The 13,726-nt window shown below is 40.3% G+C and overlaps 1 protein-coding gene across 2 annotated transcripts; it reads left to right on the forward strand.

The window, feature by feature from the left end:
- Positions 1-45: 45 nt before the first annotated feature.
- On the forward strand, positions 46-6,522 carry Rskr (ribosomal protein S6 kinase related). 2 transcript variants are annotated; one of them, XM_026388855.2, is made up of 12 exons: positions 46-874; positions 1,270-1,518; positions 1,594-1,677; positions 1,808-1,876; positions 2,246-2,315; positions 2,553-2,657; positions 2,827-2,867; positions 3,119-3,146; positions 3,249-3,338; positions 3,423-3,511; positions 3,622-3,732; positions 4,174-6,522. In XM_026388855.2, exons 1-12 carry the CDS (start codon positions 818-820, stop codon positions 4,393-4,395), a joined length of 1,215 nt encoding a protein of 404 aa, XP_026244640.1. In that variant the 5' UTR covers positions 46-817; the 3' UTR covers positions 4,396-6,522. The 2 variants fall into 2 exon arrangements, with proteins under 2 accessions (XP_026244640.1, XP_026244639.1); XM_026388854.2 differs by lacking the exon at positions 46-874 and having other exon boundaries at positions 1,163-1,518; positions 2,535-2,657.
- Positions 6,523-13,726: the final 7,204 nt, after the last annotated feature.

Genomic DNA, 13,726 nt, shown 5'->3' on the forward strand with positions numbered 1-13,726 from the left:
CTGGCCTGTTCCCCGCAGGGCATGGTGGACAATAATACTGAGTTCATCTCATGCTGATTAGGCCCAGGGCCAAAGAGGCAAGAAGAGAGCAAGACCCCAGGGAATGGGCCCATGGCTAGGATCCTGTTTCCTTGGGGTCAAGTGGAAGGGTGGGGGGATAGTCCTGATCAAGTATGATAAATTTTTATAGACATATATATATATATATATAAATATATATATATACACACACACACATATAAATATATTTCTAAGCATAACTGCTTTCCCTTTGTGCCAGGAAGCCAAGGGGAAGGGGCTGATCCTCTGTCCCTCACTCTACTGCCTTGTATGAAAAAGGTGTTAGTGTTCTAGGGGAGAATCAGCTTCTCCCCAATCTGTGTGCTCACTTGGGAGGACAGCAATAGGAGCTAGGGCTGGCCATGGGTTCCCTACTCTTCCCCCTGGATTATGCCCTGAAGAATGGCAAAAAAAAAAAAAATGACCTAAGGAGAAAAAAAAATATTTTAAATTTGATGCTGTTTTTTTGGTTTATTTTTTGTGTTGAGTGCATGTGTTCAAACTGTCTGTATCCTTTTCTCCCCACCTACCTGAAACATCCTATAGCTGCCACTCTGAGGGTGGCCTCTTTTCTTCTGTGCCTGAAGGTTCTATCACAGATACTTGCCAGTCCTCGTATGACATTGGTCCAAAGCTGATGGGTCTGTGCACATTAGAATAGGCGGGGCTCCTGTTTAATTCAGCATCCAGTGGAGGGATTGCTTATATAACTGGGACAGCAGATTTAGTGGAAGGAGAGAGGAGGCAGAGGCTGGGAATGGGAGCGGTGAGCTGTCGGCAGGGGCAACACACCCAGGTGACTGCACCTCACAAGGTAGGCTGTGGGGGCTCTGGCAGCCTATTGAGAGAAAGTGAAGGAGGCATGGGCCTCCTGAGGCCCAGGAAGTGCCTAGTTACTAGCACGGCAGTGATACCCATTGTGGGGGTGGGACAGGGAGACTACAACGTGAAAGCATTGCAGCCCTGTTCTGAGGCACAGGTTGTTTTCCTGATGCATCATGAAAAAAAAATTCCAACAGTTGCTTTACTAGAGGATTTGAATTATGTCCAGGAAATCCAGATCTTCTCACAAAGCAAGGGTAATAGGAATTTTGATTGATACTCAAAAATGTACCTCTAATGATTGAGATTTGAGGGGAGTGCCTACTAAGATGTGCAGAAACTGTAATACTTCAGGGCCAGGTTTAGAGTGGCTCCCTTGCTTCTCAGCAGGGTGACAACTTCCAGGGCCCCTGGGTCCGAGGCTGGAAGAGCCTCTGGTCAGGTATGGGGACCATCAGGTCAGGTCTGGAAGAACTATGGCAACTACAAGGGCATCAGTGCCTACACCAGGAGCCCCTAGAGGCGACCCCACTGCTGGTAGAGAAGCCTTTGTCTGAGTGGCCAGTGCCTCAGTTCATCAGCCTCTTTCTACCAGAGTTTCCCATGAGGCCCATTAGGGGGCAGCAGCAGTTGAAGGTAAGACATCTGAATCCCTGGGAGTGGGTCTCTTTGGGGGAAATCTATAAACCTTTCTATTCTTTCTCTGTATAGATTTTAGGTTTTGTGGCTAAAGGCTCTTTTGGAACTGTCCTGAAGGTGGTAGATTGTGCCCAGAAAGCTGTATTTGCAGTGAAGGTAGGGGCCTGGGTACTCCTTCACATTACTCTCTAGTTCCTGCTTCCCATCTTTGTTCCTGAGAGTTTCGGAGGAATAAACAATTCAATTGCATGATTCTCTATTAAGTCATCACTGTTTCCTTTTATAGGTGGTACCCAAGGTAAAAGTCCTACAGAGGGACACCCTGAGGCAGTGCAAAGAGGAGGTCAGCATCCAGGTATGCACAGAGTCCTGGAAGGATGATGGGAAGAACCACAGGAAAGCATCATTCTTGACCAGCTTTCTAATTTTTCTGGTTCTGTTCTCCCCATCTGCTTTAACCTTAACACCAAAGTAGATCCTAAAAAATGTAGCTAGTACCTATTAACAGTTATTCTAAGTTCTGTGAGGGAAATCTCTCCAACATGTCCTAGTGTGTTCTTTAGTGTTATGCTGGTTCCAAGATTACCAGGTAGTCCTAATTACTGAGTTCCTCTGAATGCAGAGTTGAGGTAGCTGCTCAATTTCTGCACAACCTGATTTCTTGGCTGACTCTCTCTTCAGTGACACTGTTCTTTTCCTAACTTCCTGATTTCTTTGTCCCTAGAGACAGATCAACCACCCTTTTGTACACAGCTTGGGGGACAGCTGGCAGGGAAAACGGCATCTCTTCATCAGTGAGTGACTGGCCTCTTTCCTCATCCCCTAGGGTCCACCTACCATTGTTGCCACTTAAGGTTATCTGTCTCATTAGGCTTATTTTGCCTTTGCTGTCTTCCCCTTCTCATAGCACTTCTCTATTCCAAAGGGAGAGGGAATAGCAGGTGATATCAGTTTGGATAAGAGGCCTATAATGCCTTGAGCCCTGGCATTGTAATCCCCCAAACATTGCCTAGATTTCTGGTGCTTTGCAGTGTGTAGCTACTGCATCACTGATCTGTACTCCCTGTGGTCTGCTGTTGGCTGCTTTCCTGAGGCTTCCATCCGTCTCTTTGCGGCTGAGCTGGTCCTTGTGCTGTGTAAGTAAGAAAGGGAAATGGGAAGGGAAGAATTAAGTTGATGGGGAGGAGAGAATTGATATTAACTCTGGAAGCCAAAGAATAAGGAGAAAGATAAGGTAGGGGTTACCAGGGAAACTGGAAAGAACAGGAGAACTTCAGTACACCCCATGCTTACTGTCATCCACAGGCTATCTCCATGACGTGGGCATCATCCATCGAGACGTGAAGGTAGAGTTAATTGCTTTTTCACTTCACTTATTGGGGGCTCAATAAGAATTTCCAACAGGTCTGAGGAGAAAGGAGTTGGAGAGCCGAGAACAGTTGATCTTGGGGCCCCAGTGGGTGCCAAGGATTTGTGTGATGGCTCTCCCAAATATAGCTTTGAATGCTGAGTAAGGGCATCTTCTTCATTTTGAAGGGTATACATGATAAAAGAGTTGAAGAGGAATAATAATAACTTCTCCTCTGTGATCTTTCAGATGGAGAATATCCTTCTGGATGAAAGAGGTAAGTCTTTTCTTCCCTAGCCCCAGGATGAGAGATACCCTTATCATGGCTGATCAGGGGTGGAACAGAGTACTGTTGTGGTTGCCTTATGTTCTTTCATAGGCCATCTGAAACTGACAGACTTCGGTCTGTCCCGCCACCTGCCCCAGGGAGCCCGAGCCTATACTATCTGTGGCACTCTTCAATACATGGGTGAGAGAGGCTAAAGCTGGTGGGTAAATACTGGACTGGTATATAGCCAAAGGATGTCATGATGGGTATCTTTCAAATCCATAGCCCCAGAGGTCCTGAGTGGTGGGCCTTACAACCATGCTGCTGATTGGTGGTCCCTGGGTGTCTTGCTTTTCTCTCTGGCAACTGGAAAGGTGAGAAATTGGTAGTGGTATTGGGCAGAGAAGAGAACTTTGCCCTGTGGTGGGAAGAAGGAAGACCTTAGGAAATCTTGTCTCATTCCCTCCTCCACCTCTTAACTCAGTTCCCAGTGGCTGCAGAGAGAGATCATGTGGCCATGTTGGCAAGTGTGACCCACTGTGACTCTGAAATTCCAGCTTCTCTTAACCAGGAGCTCTCTCTCCTGCTTCATGAGGTAAGGGTTAGCACTGCTTTCCTTATTGACTGTTAAACCATTCACTGCCCTATCATTAAGGTGATATTTCCCATTTCTCTGATTAATATTTTTTGGGGTTTTGGGGGATTACTTCAACTTAATCTAATTATCTGCCCTCTAACCATACATTCCTGAGTTCCTGGTCCTCCAAATCACCTCACCATCCAGAGCAGACAGATCCTTTCAGAGTCTTGACCAGTGCTGTACTCTTCCCATCTGAAAATTCACACATCCTAGCTCCTTTATTTCTACCTTTGCCTCAAATTAGCCTGTTTCTCCCCCTTTTACAAATCTTTTACTCTTTAGAGTTCTTTTTCCTGTTCTCCACAGTTCCGTGAACTTCATTCTCCCTTTTCATGATCTTTGTTTAGTCTCTTTCCTGTCCCAATTCCTCATCCTTCATACTCTATTTCCCTTCAGCTCCTATGCCAGAACCCCCTCCACCGTCTACGTTATCTACATCACTTCCAAGTCCACCCATTCTTTAGGGGTGTGACTTTTGACCCAGAGCTCCTACAGAAGCAGCCAGTGGACTTTGTCATGAAGACACAAGATACTCAGCCCAGTCCATTGGAGTCCAACCCCTTCAAGGACTTTGACTGTGATCTGGAGTCCTTCCTGGTCCACTCTGTTCCTGTTTGACCCTGTCTACCATAGATTGGAGCCCAGCTGGGAACCTGAGAATCTCCTCCACTACCAACTCAGTATTACCACTTTGATGATCCAGTTTTGATTTTGTAGCCCCTTACTATTCTATTCTTCTAGGCATTAGTCTAGAGTTCAAACTTTGGGCACTCAGTTCCCCATCATACAACTTACTGGTTCATATAACATCTCAGGTCAGAGTGGTAACTTTTTCCTTTGTTTCACTTCTCCAGTCTGTAGCAAAAGGCTTCCTCTACCTTTCCCTTTCCTTGTTTCTTTGCCATGTTTCCTTTCTTGGGTAATAACAACACTTCATGGACTCCAAAGGTGCTATTTATATGTTTAATAGGCTAGTCAGAAGAAATATGTTTTTCAAAGGCTTAAAAAGTTGGCATCTTAACACCTAAATGTGCACCTAAAAAATAGAGTCTGGGAGTTGGGCATAGTGATGCATGTCTGTAATCCTAGCTACTTGGGAGGATAAGGCAGGAAAAGTTTGAGGCCAGACTTGGCAACTGAATATCTCAAAATGGGAAAAAAAGGTGGGGGGCTGGGGATGTAGTAGAATGTTCTTGAGTTCAACCCACAATACTGAGGTTAGGGGGAACTAAAACAAAAAACTGGGGCTAAGGGTCAGTTGTCAGTAAATCTAATTTTTAAAAATTGGAAAATGAGCTAGGTATGGTGGTGCATGCCTGTAATCACAGAAACTTGGGAAGCTGAGGCAGGAGGATCATAAGTTCAAGGTGAACCTCAGCAACTTAGCAAGACCATGTCTCAAAATAAGAAATAAAAAGGGCTGGGGTTATAGCTCAGTGGTAAAGCACCCCTAGGTTCAATAATTAACATCAAAAAAAGGTGGGGGGAATGAATGCAATAGCCTAAAGTGAAAAAGAAAATAGAAACTAAAACATGGGAGGATTAAATGTCTTCTCTAGGGGTAACTGGAATAGCTACCAAAATATTTTCCAAAAGACGAAAAGAAGTAGTGAGCTGAACATTTCTCCTAGACAGCTCAAAATGCATTTTTTTTATGGGCAAATCAAGGGATTCAAAGGCATACATCAACCTTAAGATTTAAGGTTAGAGATGTATTTCAAGAACCTTTCCTTTTGTAAGGAAAATCACCTGGTCCTTGAATTTACATACAATTCTATTTTTTTTTTTTTTTGGTGCTGAGGATTGAACCCAGGGCCTTGTGTATGCAAGGCAAGCACTTTACCAACTGAGCTATATCCCCAGCCCTTCAATTCTGTCTTTTATGACTTTCTTTTTTCATTTTCCTAAACTAACTTCTCAAAAACTTCATTTTAGTTCTGATATTTGAGGGGAAATTTTGCTTTTAGCTGGGCATGATGGTGCACATCTATAATCCCAGCAGCTCTGGAGGCTGAGGCAGGAGGATTATGAATTCAAAGCCAGCCTTAGCAACTTAGGGTCTTGCTGAATTCTTAGTGCCTCACTATCTCTAAATAACATATAAAAGGGCTAGGAATATAGCTCAGTGGTGGAGCACCCTTGTGTTCAATCCTTGGAATTACCCCCCCCCCCAAATTTGCTTTTGTATAGACCACATTATATCTTCAATTATATCTGATCTCTCTTTTCCAATCCAAAGAGTCTGAGAGTATCCTGTATATTTGTGCTTACTATTTCTGTCTCTGTATTAAGCCAGATTTTGCCTGTATATAATTGGCATTTTGTTAATCTCTGCAGAATTGCTTTTTCTGGATTGTACTTCAGCAGTCCATATGAATCTCTATAAAACTTGAGTCTGTAAAAAGGTGTTGATCATTACAGTTCATAAATTTTCTCTGTATCTAGTTGTGCTTTTCCTGAATTGCTGTTTGGTTTTTACCTTAAAGATAGTAAATATTCAACTGACTATCTTTTTCTTCTCATGCTAATACTAGACTACTTAAAGCCCAAATTGTGCCCCACCTTCAGCAACCATTTATGTATTTTGCATGTTAGTCACATTCTTGGTTCCAACTTGCTTTTATTTTCCTTATTCTCAGTTTTCTATTCTAATCTTTTTAAAAATTACTGTATTATCTAAATTTTTGTAAGCCTTTTTTGGAATAAGATTGGGATATAAATAAATAAAAGAGAATGTATCCTTTATCCTTTTACCTCATTTTTATAGTTTTATTACGTTTTAAAAAGTTGTAATGAGGGCTGGGGATGTGCCTCAGTGGTGGCACTTGCCTCACATGTGTGAGACACTGTGTTCAATTCTCAGCATTGCATATAAATAAGTGAATAAAATAAAGGTCCATCAACAACCAAAAAAAAAAGTTGTAATGAACAGAATTATATATTGGATAAAATCCCTAAACATAAAAAAATGGGAATTAATGGTTTAATTAATGGTTTCTAAAATAGCAGTTAAGAGCATTAGCTTAGAATTTATATCTGATGCCTAGATTTATCTGTCTCTGTCTTTTTTGGGGGGTAGGGGTACTGGAGATTGAACTCAGAGGCACCTGACCACTGAGCCATATCATATCCCCAGCCCTATTTTGTATTTTACTGAGAGACAGGTCTCACTTAGTTCCTTAGTGCCTCAGTTTTTTTTTGCTGAAGCTGGCTTTGAACTCAAGATCCTCTTGTTTTAGCCTTCTGAGCTGCTGGGATTACGGGCATGTGCCATGGTGCCCAGCCATCTCATTGTTTTTAAATAAGTCATTTCAACCCTTCTGGAGCATAGTTTCCTGATAATAATATTTTATTTATCTATTATTATTATTTGGGGGGGGAGGGGGAGTGCCAGGGAGGTTTCTTACTCTAATCTAAGGGTCTGGGGTATACTCAGCAAGTACTCTACCACTGAGCTACATCTCCAGCCCTAACCACTGGTTCTTAATTGTGGAGGAGTGGGATTCAGATTTCAGTGACGCTTTTTGAAAGGTAGACAGAGAAATTTTATGATACTGTATTTCTGGTTCAATGTTAATGTTAGGTTATCCACCATTATGTGGCATTTCTGGTCACAGCAGCACAATGTGTTAAGATCCTTAGGAAATGTTTAACATAGTGTCACTAGAATCCTTTTCCTAGGTCAAATTAGATAGCTTGGAGATCATCATCATGTAAGTGTAGTTTGAATTATTTCTTACCAAATAAGGACATTTTTTTTAGGTGGCTCCATGGTGCAGTGAATAGCACATTAGACTTCCAAATGAGGACATTTTCAACATACTCTTCAGTGGTATACTACAGCAGTGATTTTCAGGGTATAGTGGAGAAGGTAAAAGAAAAAAATTAAGTGAAAAGCTGGAAAAACTGGCTGACCTCGAACTTGCAATGCTCCTGCCTCAGCCTCCTAAGTAGCTGGGTTATACGTATGTGCCACTGCACCTGACTCATATATTTTTTTTTTAAAGCTCTTGACAAAAAAAAAAAAAAAAAAAAACTTTTTGAAAATTCTACTTAAAAGAAGTAACCAATGAGCTGGGCATGTTGGCACATGGCCTGTATCCCAGCTACATGGGAAGCTGAGGCCCGCAAGTTTGAGGCCACCTCGGCAAATTAGCAAGGCCCTCAGCAACTCAAAAAATAAAAAGAACTGGGGATGTAGCTCAGTGGTGAAGTGCCCTTGGGTTAAATCCCCAGTACCAAAAACAACAACAACAACAACAACAAAACTACATTATTAATTCCTGTTATGGGCTGAATTGTGTCCTCACCAAAATTGTTATGTTGAAGTCCTAACCTCCAGTAAAATCACATAAAGTGATTTTATTTAAAAATTAGTCTTTAAAGAGGTAATCAAGAACAGATTTGGACACAGAAGGAAGACCATTTGAAGACAGGAAGAAGATGGCTATGTGTAAACCAATGAGAGAAGCCTCCCAACCCTGTTGGCACCTTGATCTCAGATTATAGCTTCCGGAATTATGAGAAAATAAATTTTTGTTGTTTAAGCCATCCTGTAGATAGAACTTTGTTAAGGCAGCCCTAGCAAACTAATACAATTCTTATGAAGAATTTTAAAAGATTAATCAGGAATGATTATTTTGTTTACAAAAGGGCTACTTTTCCCCCTATAGGTTGGTTTTGCTTATATTCTTTTTTTAGTTGTAGATGAACACAATACCTTTATTTATTTTATGTGGTGCTGAAGATCGAACCCAGTGCCTCATGCATGCAAGGTAAGCACTCTACCACTGAGCCACAACCTCAGCCTGCTTATATTCTGAGAATATGTTTCAGATTTTATTGGCCTGTCCATGAGTTTTGCTGGTATACAGAGTCCTATTGATTAGCAACTGTCACACTGCCTGCCTTGTTCGATATACCATTATACAATAGCAGGTGTCGCCGTTTATCCTAGATGGCGACCTAATGCTGGGTTCACAAAATCTGACTATTCCAGTAACTCAAAAAAAAAAAAAAATGACAAAGAAAGCATGCAACCACAGAGAGATACCTTTTCAATATTCCTGAGACAGCTCTATGTCCTTAAGAGTCCGTGGAAAGAGAGAGAGCCACCAAAATTCTTTATTCTTAAATAAGGAACACACAAAGGGAGGTTCCATGGAACATTCTATCCCCAAAAGGGCAAAAGGGTAGGATTACAAAGGAACAGGTGAGTGTAACTCAACCACCACAGGTGATGCCTATACCTGGAACCACACCTTGCTATCTGAGCTGGGATAATACCCAAGTCACTATAAAATGTAGTAATTGGTCAGAGCCCCAGGGCATCAGGACTTGAAGGTGGGTTCATCCAAGGCAGCTCCCGACAAGCAGGGATAACAATTCCTTAGTTTCATCATTTGATTCTGCTCAAAAATGTCTAGTGGATACTTACAGGGTAGTTGATTTGGATTACATAGTTAGATTTTTATAAAATAAAAACTTTCTAGTCCTAAAATTTAAAAATTATAAATTTTAAAATAGTTGAAACCCTATCTCATATTATGCTATATACTTAATTCTAAATATTTAAATGTAATCATCAAAACATTAAAAATATTAGAACAGAAGGCTGGGCTTGTAGCTCAGTGGTAGAGTGCTTTCTCTGAATGTGGAAGGCACTGGGTCGAGCCTCAGCACCACATAAAAATAAAATAAAGGCATTGTATCCATCTACAACTGGAAAAAAAAATCTTAGAACAGGGACTGGGGCTGTAAGTAGTAAGGTGCTTGCCTAGCACGTATGAGGCACTAGGTTTGATTCTCAGCACTACATAAATAAATAAAGGTATTCTTGTCCATCTACAACTAAAATATAAAAATAATTATCCCAACTTATTAAAAAATAACATTAAAAAATAAAGGTATTGGGGCTGAGATTGTGGTTCAAGTGGTAGAGTGCTTGCCTCTAGCACGTGTGAGGCACTAGGTTCGATCCTCAGCACCACATAAAAATAAAATAAAGATATTGTATCCACCTAAGACTGACTAAATAAATATTTTTTTAGAAAGGTATTGTGTCTATCTACAAATATATATGTGTGTGTGTGTGTGTGTGTGTGTGTGTATAATGTATGTATATACATCTGGGAGACTAGGTCTACAATGAAGAATTGAAGGAGATATTTAAACCAAGAAAGAAAATGAAAACGCCATAATAGAAATAAATTTATATAAAATTTTGCTGAATGAATGACTCAACCAAGATGAGAAATCCAGATGCTATGAAAGAAAAAAAAAAATCTCAACCACATAAAAACTATAGCTAGCTGAGAGTGTCAGGGCATGCCTGTAATCCCAGGGGCTCAGGAGGCTGAGGTAGGACTGAAAGTTCAATGCCAGCCTCCGAAATTTAATGAGGCTAAGCCACTTAGTAGACCTTGTCTCTAAATAAAAAAAGAGCTGGGGATGTGGCTCAGTGGTTAAGTGCCCCTAGGTTCAATCACCAGTACCCCCCCCCAAAAAAAAAAACATACTATAGCTAAAGATATTATTAATCAAATCAGTGGACAAAAAATATATTTAAAAAAAAGTGTCAGGAGTGGTAGCACATATGACTTGGTAGGCTTAGGCAGGAAGATCTCAAGTTCCACGCCAGCCTCAGCAATTTAGTGAGGCCCCAATCAACTTAGTAAGACCCTGTCTCAAAGAAAAAAAAAAAAAATGCTGGTGGGTAGGTAGGGCTGAAGATGTAGTTCAGTGGTAAAAATGTAGTTCTGGGTTCAATCCCCAGTATCCCCCTCCAAGTTAAAATGTCTCTAACACAGAATTCTTACAAACTAGAACTTCTTTAAAATATTTTTTTAATATTTAATTTTTAGTTTTAGGCAGATACAATATCTTTAGTCTACATTTATGTGGTGCTGAGGAACGAACCCAGTGCCTCTGCATGCTAGGTGAGCACTCTACCACTGAGTCACAACCCCAGCCCCAAACTAGAATTTTTTTCAAAATAAGCATAAGGAATATGAACTTATAAAACAATTAGACCTATATTAGTTGGCCAGGCAGGATTTTTGAAGGAAAATCACAAGTTTGAGGCCGACAGGAGCAATTTATCAAGACCCCCCTCTCAACAATAAAATTTTAAAAAGGGCTGGGGATATCAGTGGTAAAGTGCCCCTGGTTCAATCCCCAGTACCCATCCCCAAATTCCATTTTTTTAGTTAATTATTTTTATTTATTCTAATTAGTTACCAAATTCCATTTTTTTTTGTAAAAGACTCAATGATGTCTCCCCCTCCCATGTATGTGTGTGTGTTGTATTTTTATGTGGGAGAGTTGGGAAGAGGTAAGAAAGAAAGGTAAGAGAAAGAACCTGGAAGGGAATGAGGTATAATGCAAGTGGGAAAAAGAAGGGGAAAGAAAGAAAAGCATTAGTTCTCAATCTCAGACAATGCATCAGCTAATTTTTGGAAAAAATAAAATCTGTATGTATGTGTAAACAAACTGTTATATATGTATGTGTGTATGCATATACTTTATAGTGGTGTACATATAGTTGGGTCCCATAAGAGGATAGAATGGATGGGAGAGTCTGCCTTTACCATATCTTTGCATTTTATTGTTTCACTTACTAGAACAATATAGCATTTGTTGAAAACCATCAAATTTTAAAGTTATGTAAAACAATATAATCTAATTTTGTTTATATCCTGGTCTTTCCAAATTGCTTGGAAGCACCATATGCCTGTAGCTGTCCTCCTGACATCTGACATGCCAACTGCAGCAAGGAGTAAAAAGTTTCCAGTTAACTCATTTTTATAATACAAGCTTTTATTCCTGGCATTTGGAGTTCTCTGCCTTGGTTTTCCTGTCACTTCCCAACCTTGTTTTTTTTTTTTTTTTTTTTTTTTTTTTTTTTTTTTTTTTTTTTTTTTGCTGGATCCCCTGCACCAGTATTGTGAATTGAACCCCCCAGGGCCTTTAAGATATTAGGTAAGAACTCTACCACTGAGCTACCTTCCCAGCCCTTTTTAATATTTTGAAATTGGATCTCATTAAATTGTCCAGGCTGGCCTTGAACTTGTGATTCTCTTGCCTTCTAGCTGATAATCTCTAGCTGGGATTATACTCCTGTGCCACCCTGTCTAGCAAAAGAAAAAAGGGGACTGGCCAGTGTGGTGGCATACACCTATGTGGTGGCATATAGTTTTCCCCCTGGTTTTCATTTAAGCAGTGATCATTTCTAGTGCCTGCAAGCTGTACCGTTATGTTTCCAGACCAACACTATCCAATAGAAATATAATGCAAAGATCCTGGCATGGGTGGTGCATGCCTGTAATTCCTAGCAACTGGGGAGGCAGAGGTGGGAGGATCAAAAGTTTGAGGTTAGTCTTGGCAACTTAAGGAGACTGAGTTTCAAATAAAAAGGGTGTGGGGGCTGGGGGTATAGCTCAGTGGTAGGGTGTCCCTGACTCTATCCCAGGTACTGGAAAAAAAAATGTATATATATATTGCAAGCCACAGAAGTAATTTTGCCAGCCAACTCAAAAAAGTAAAAAAGGCAAAATTAATTTTGCTTTTATTTAACCCAAAATATCTAAAATAATTTCAACATGTAATTAATATTTTAAAATAAGATTTTACATTATTGGGGCTGGGGTTGTGGCTCAGTGGTAGAGCACTTGCCTAATGTGTGAGGCACTGAGTTCAATCCTCAGCACCACATATAAATAAAATAAAGGTCCATCAACAACTAAAAAATATTAAAGAAAAAGATTTTACATTCTTTTTTTTTCCTGCAAAGTTTGAAATCCAGTGTACATTTTAAACTTATGTACATCCCAGTGTTGGACTAGACATTTGAAGAACTCAGTGTCATATGGCCAGGGCTCAAGGTATGAGATAATAGTTGTAGTGGAGCCCATCCCCTGAGGCTTGTAGATTAGTTTTTCCTCTTTGTATTGCTGCTTTTCCCAGTTCACTAAGACTTGCAGAGTCCTGGGTTGGAGGATGTAGCTCAGTGGTAGAGTGCTTGCCCAGTAGGTTGGAGGCTCTGGATTCCATCCCCAGCAATACACCCACACACAAATTGTCAGAGTGTTTTAAAAAGGGGGGGGGGTTCATTGGCATTAAAAACAAACACACAGACCATTGGTACAGAATAGAAGACACAGACTCACACAGATGCAGTTAACTGATCCTTGGCAAAGGTGCCAAAATACACATTGGAGAAAAGACATTATTTTAAACAAATGGTTCTGGGAAAACTGGATATCCATATGTAGAAGGATGAGATTAGATCTTTATGTCTTGCCTGGAACAAAAATCAACTCAAAATGGATCAAAGACCTAGGAATGACCAGAAACTATGCAACTCCTGGAAAAAAAATGCAGGATCAAACTCCAGCATATAGGCACAGAAAATATCTTTCCCAATAAAACCCCTAAAGCTCAGGAAATAATACCAAGAGTTAATAAATGGGAGGGCATCAAATTAAAAAGCTTCTGCACAGCAAAGGAAACAAGAATGGGAGAAAAGCTTTGCTAGCTACTCTTCTGACAGAGGATTAGAGTCTGGGATATACAAAGAACTTAAAAAGACTCAACATCAAAATAAATAAATAGCCTAATGAATAAATGGGCAGATGAATTAAACAGACATTTCTCAAAAGAATAACTATAAATCTATGCATTGTCCAGGCTCACCTCCAACAAATATATGAAAAAAAAATGTTCAACATCATTAGCAATTGGGGAAATTAAAATCATAACCATAGAGAAATTTTTTCTCACTCCAGAATGGTAGCTGTTTTAGTCAAGTTTTTATTTTATTTATTTATTTATTTGCCAACCCCCCCCCAAAAAAAAAAAACCTGACAAGAACAATTAGAGGATAGAGGGAGGGAGGAGAGACAGAAAGAGGGAAAGGAGGGGAAGGAGGTGGGAGGAGAGAGAAAGAAAA

The sequence above is a fragment of the Urocitellus parryii genome, chromosome 7, assembly GCF_045843805.1.
Source record: "Urocitellus parryii isolate mUroPar1 chromosome 7, mUroPar1.hap1, whole genome shotgun sequence".
Taxonomy (NCBI): Eukaryota; Metazoa; Chordata; class Mammalia; order Rodentia; family Sciuridae; genus Urocitellus; species Urocitellus parryii.

Bases quoted from the DNA above. Each gene is read 5' to 3' on its own strand.
- Rskr (XM_026388855.2), top strand. From the start codon at position 818: ATGGGAGCGGTGAGCTGTCGGCAGGGGCAACACACCCAGGTGACTGCA. The intron at 1,877-2,245 runs GTATGCACAGAG...CTTTGTCCCTAG, and splicing joins AAGAGGAGGTCAGCATCCAG to AGACAGATCAACCACCCTTT. The intron at 3,512-3,621 runs GTGAGAAATTGG...CTCTTAACTCAG, and splicing joins TCTCTCTGGCAACTGGAAAG to TTCCCAGTGGCTGCAGAGAG.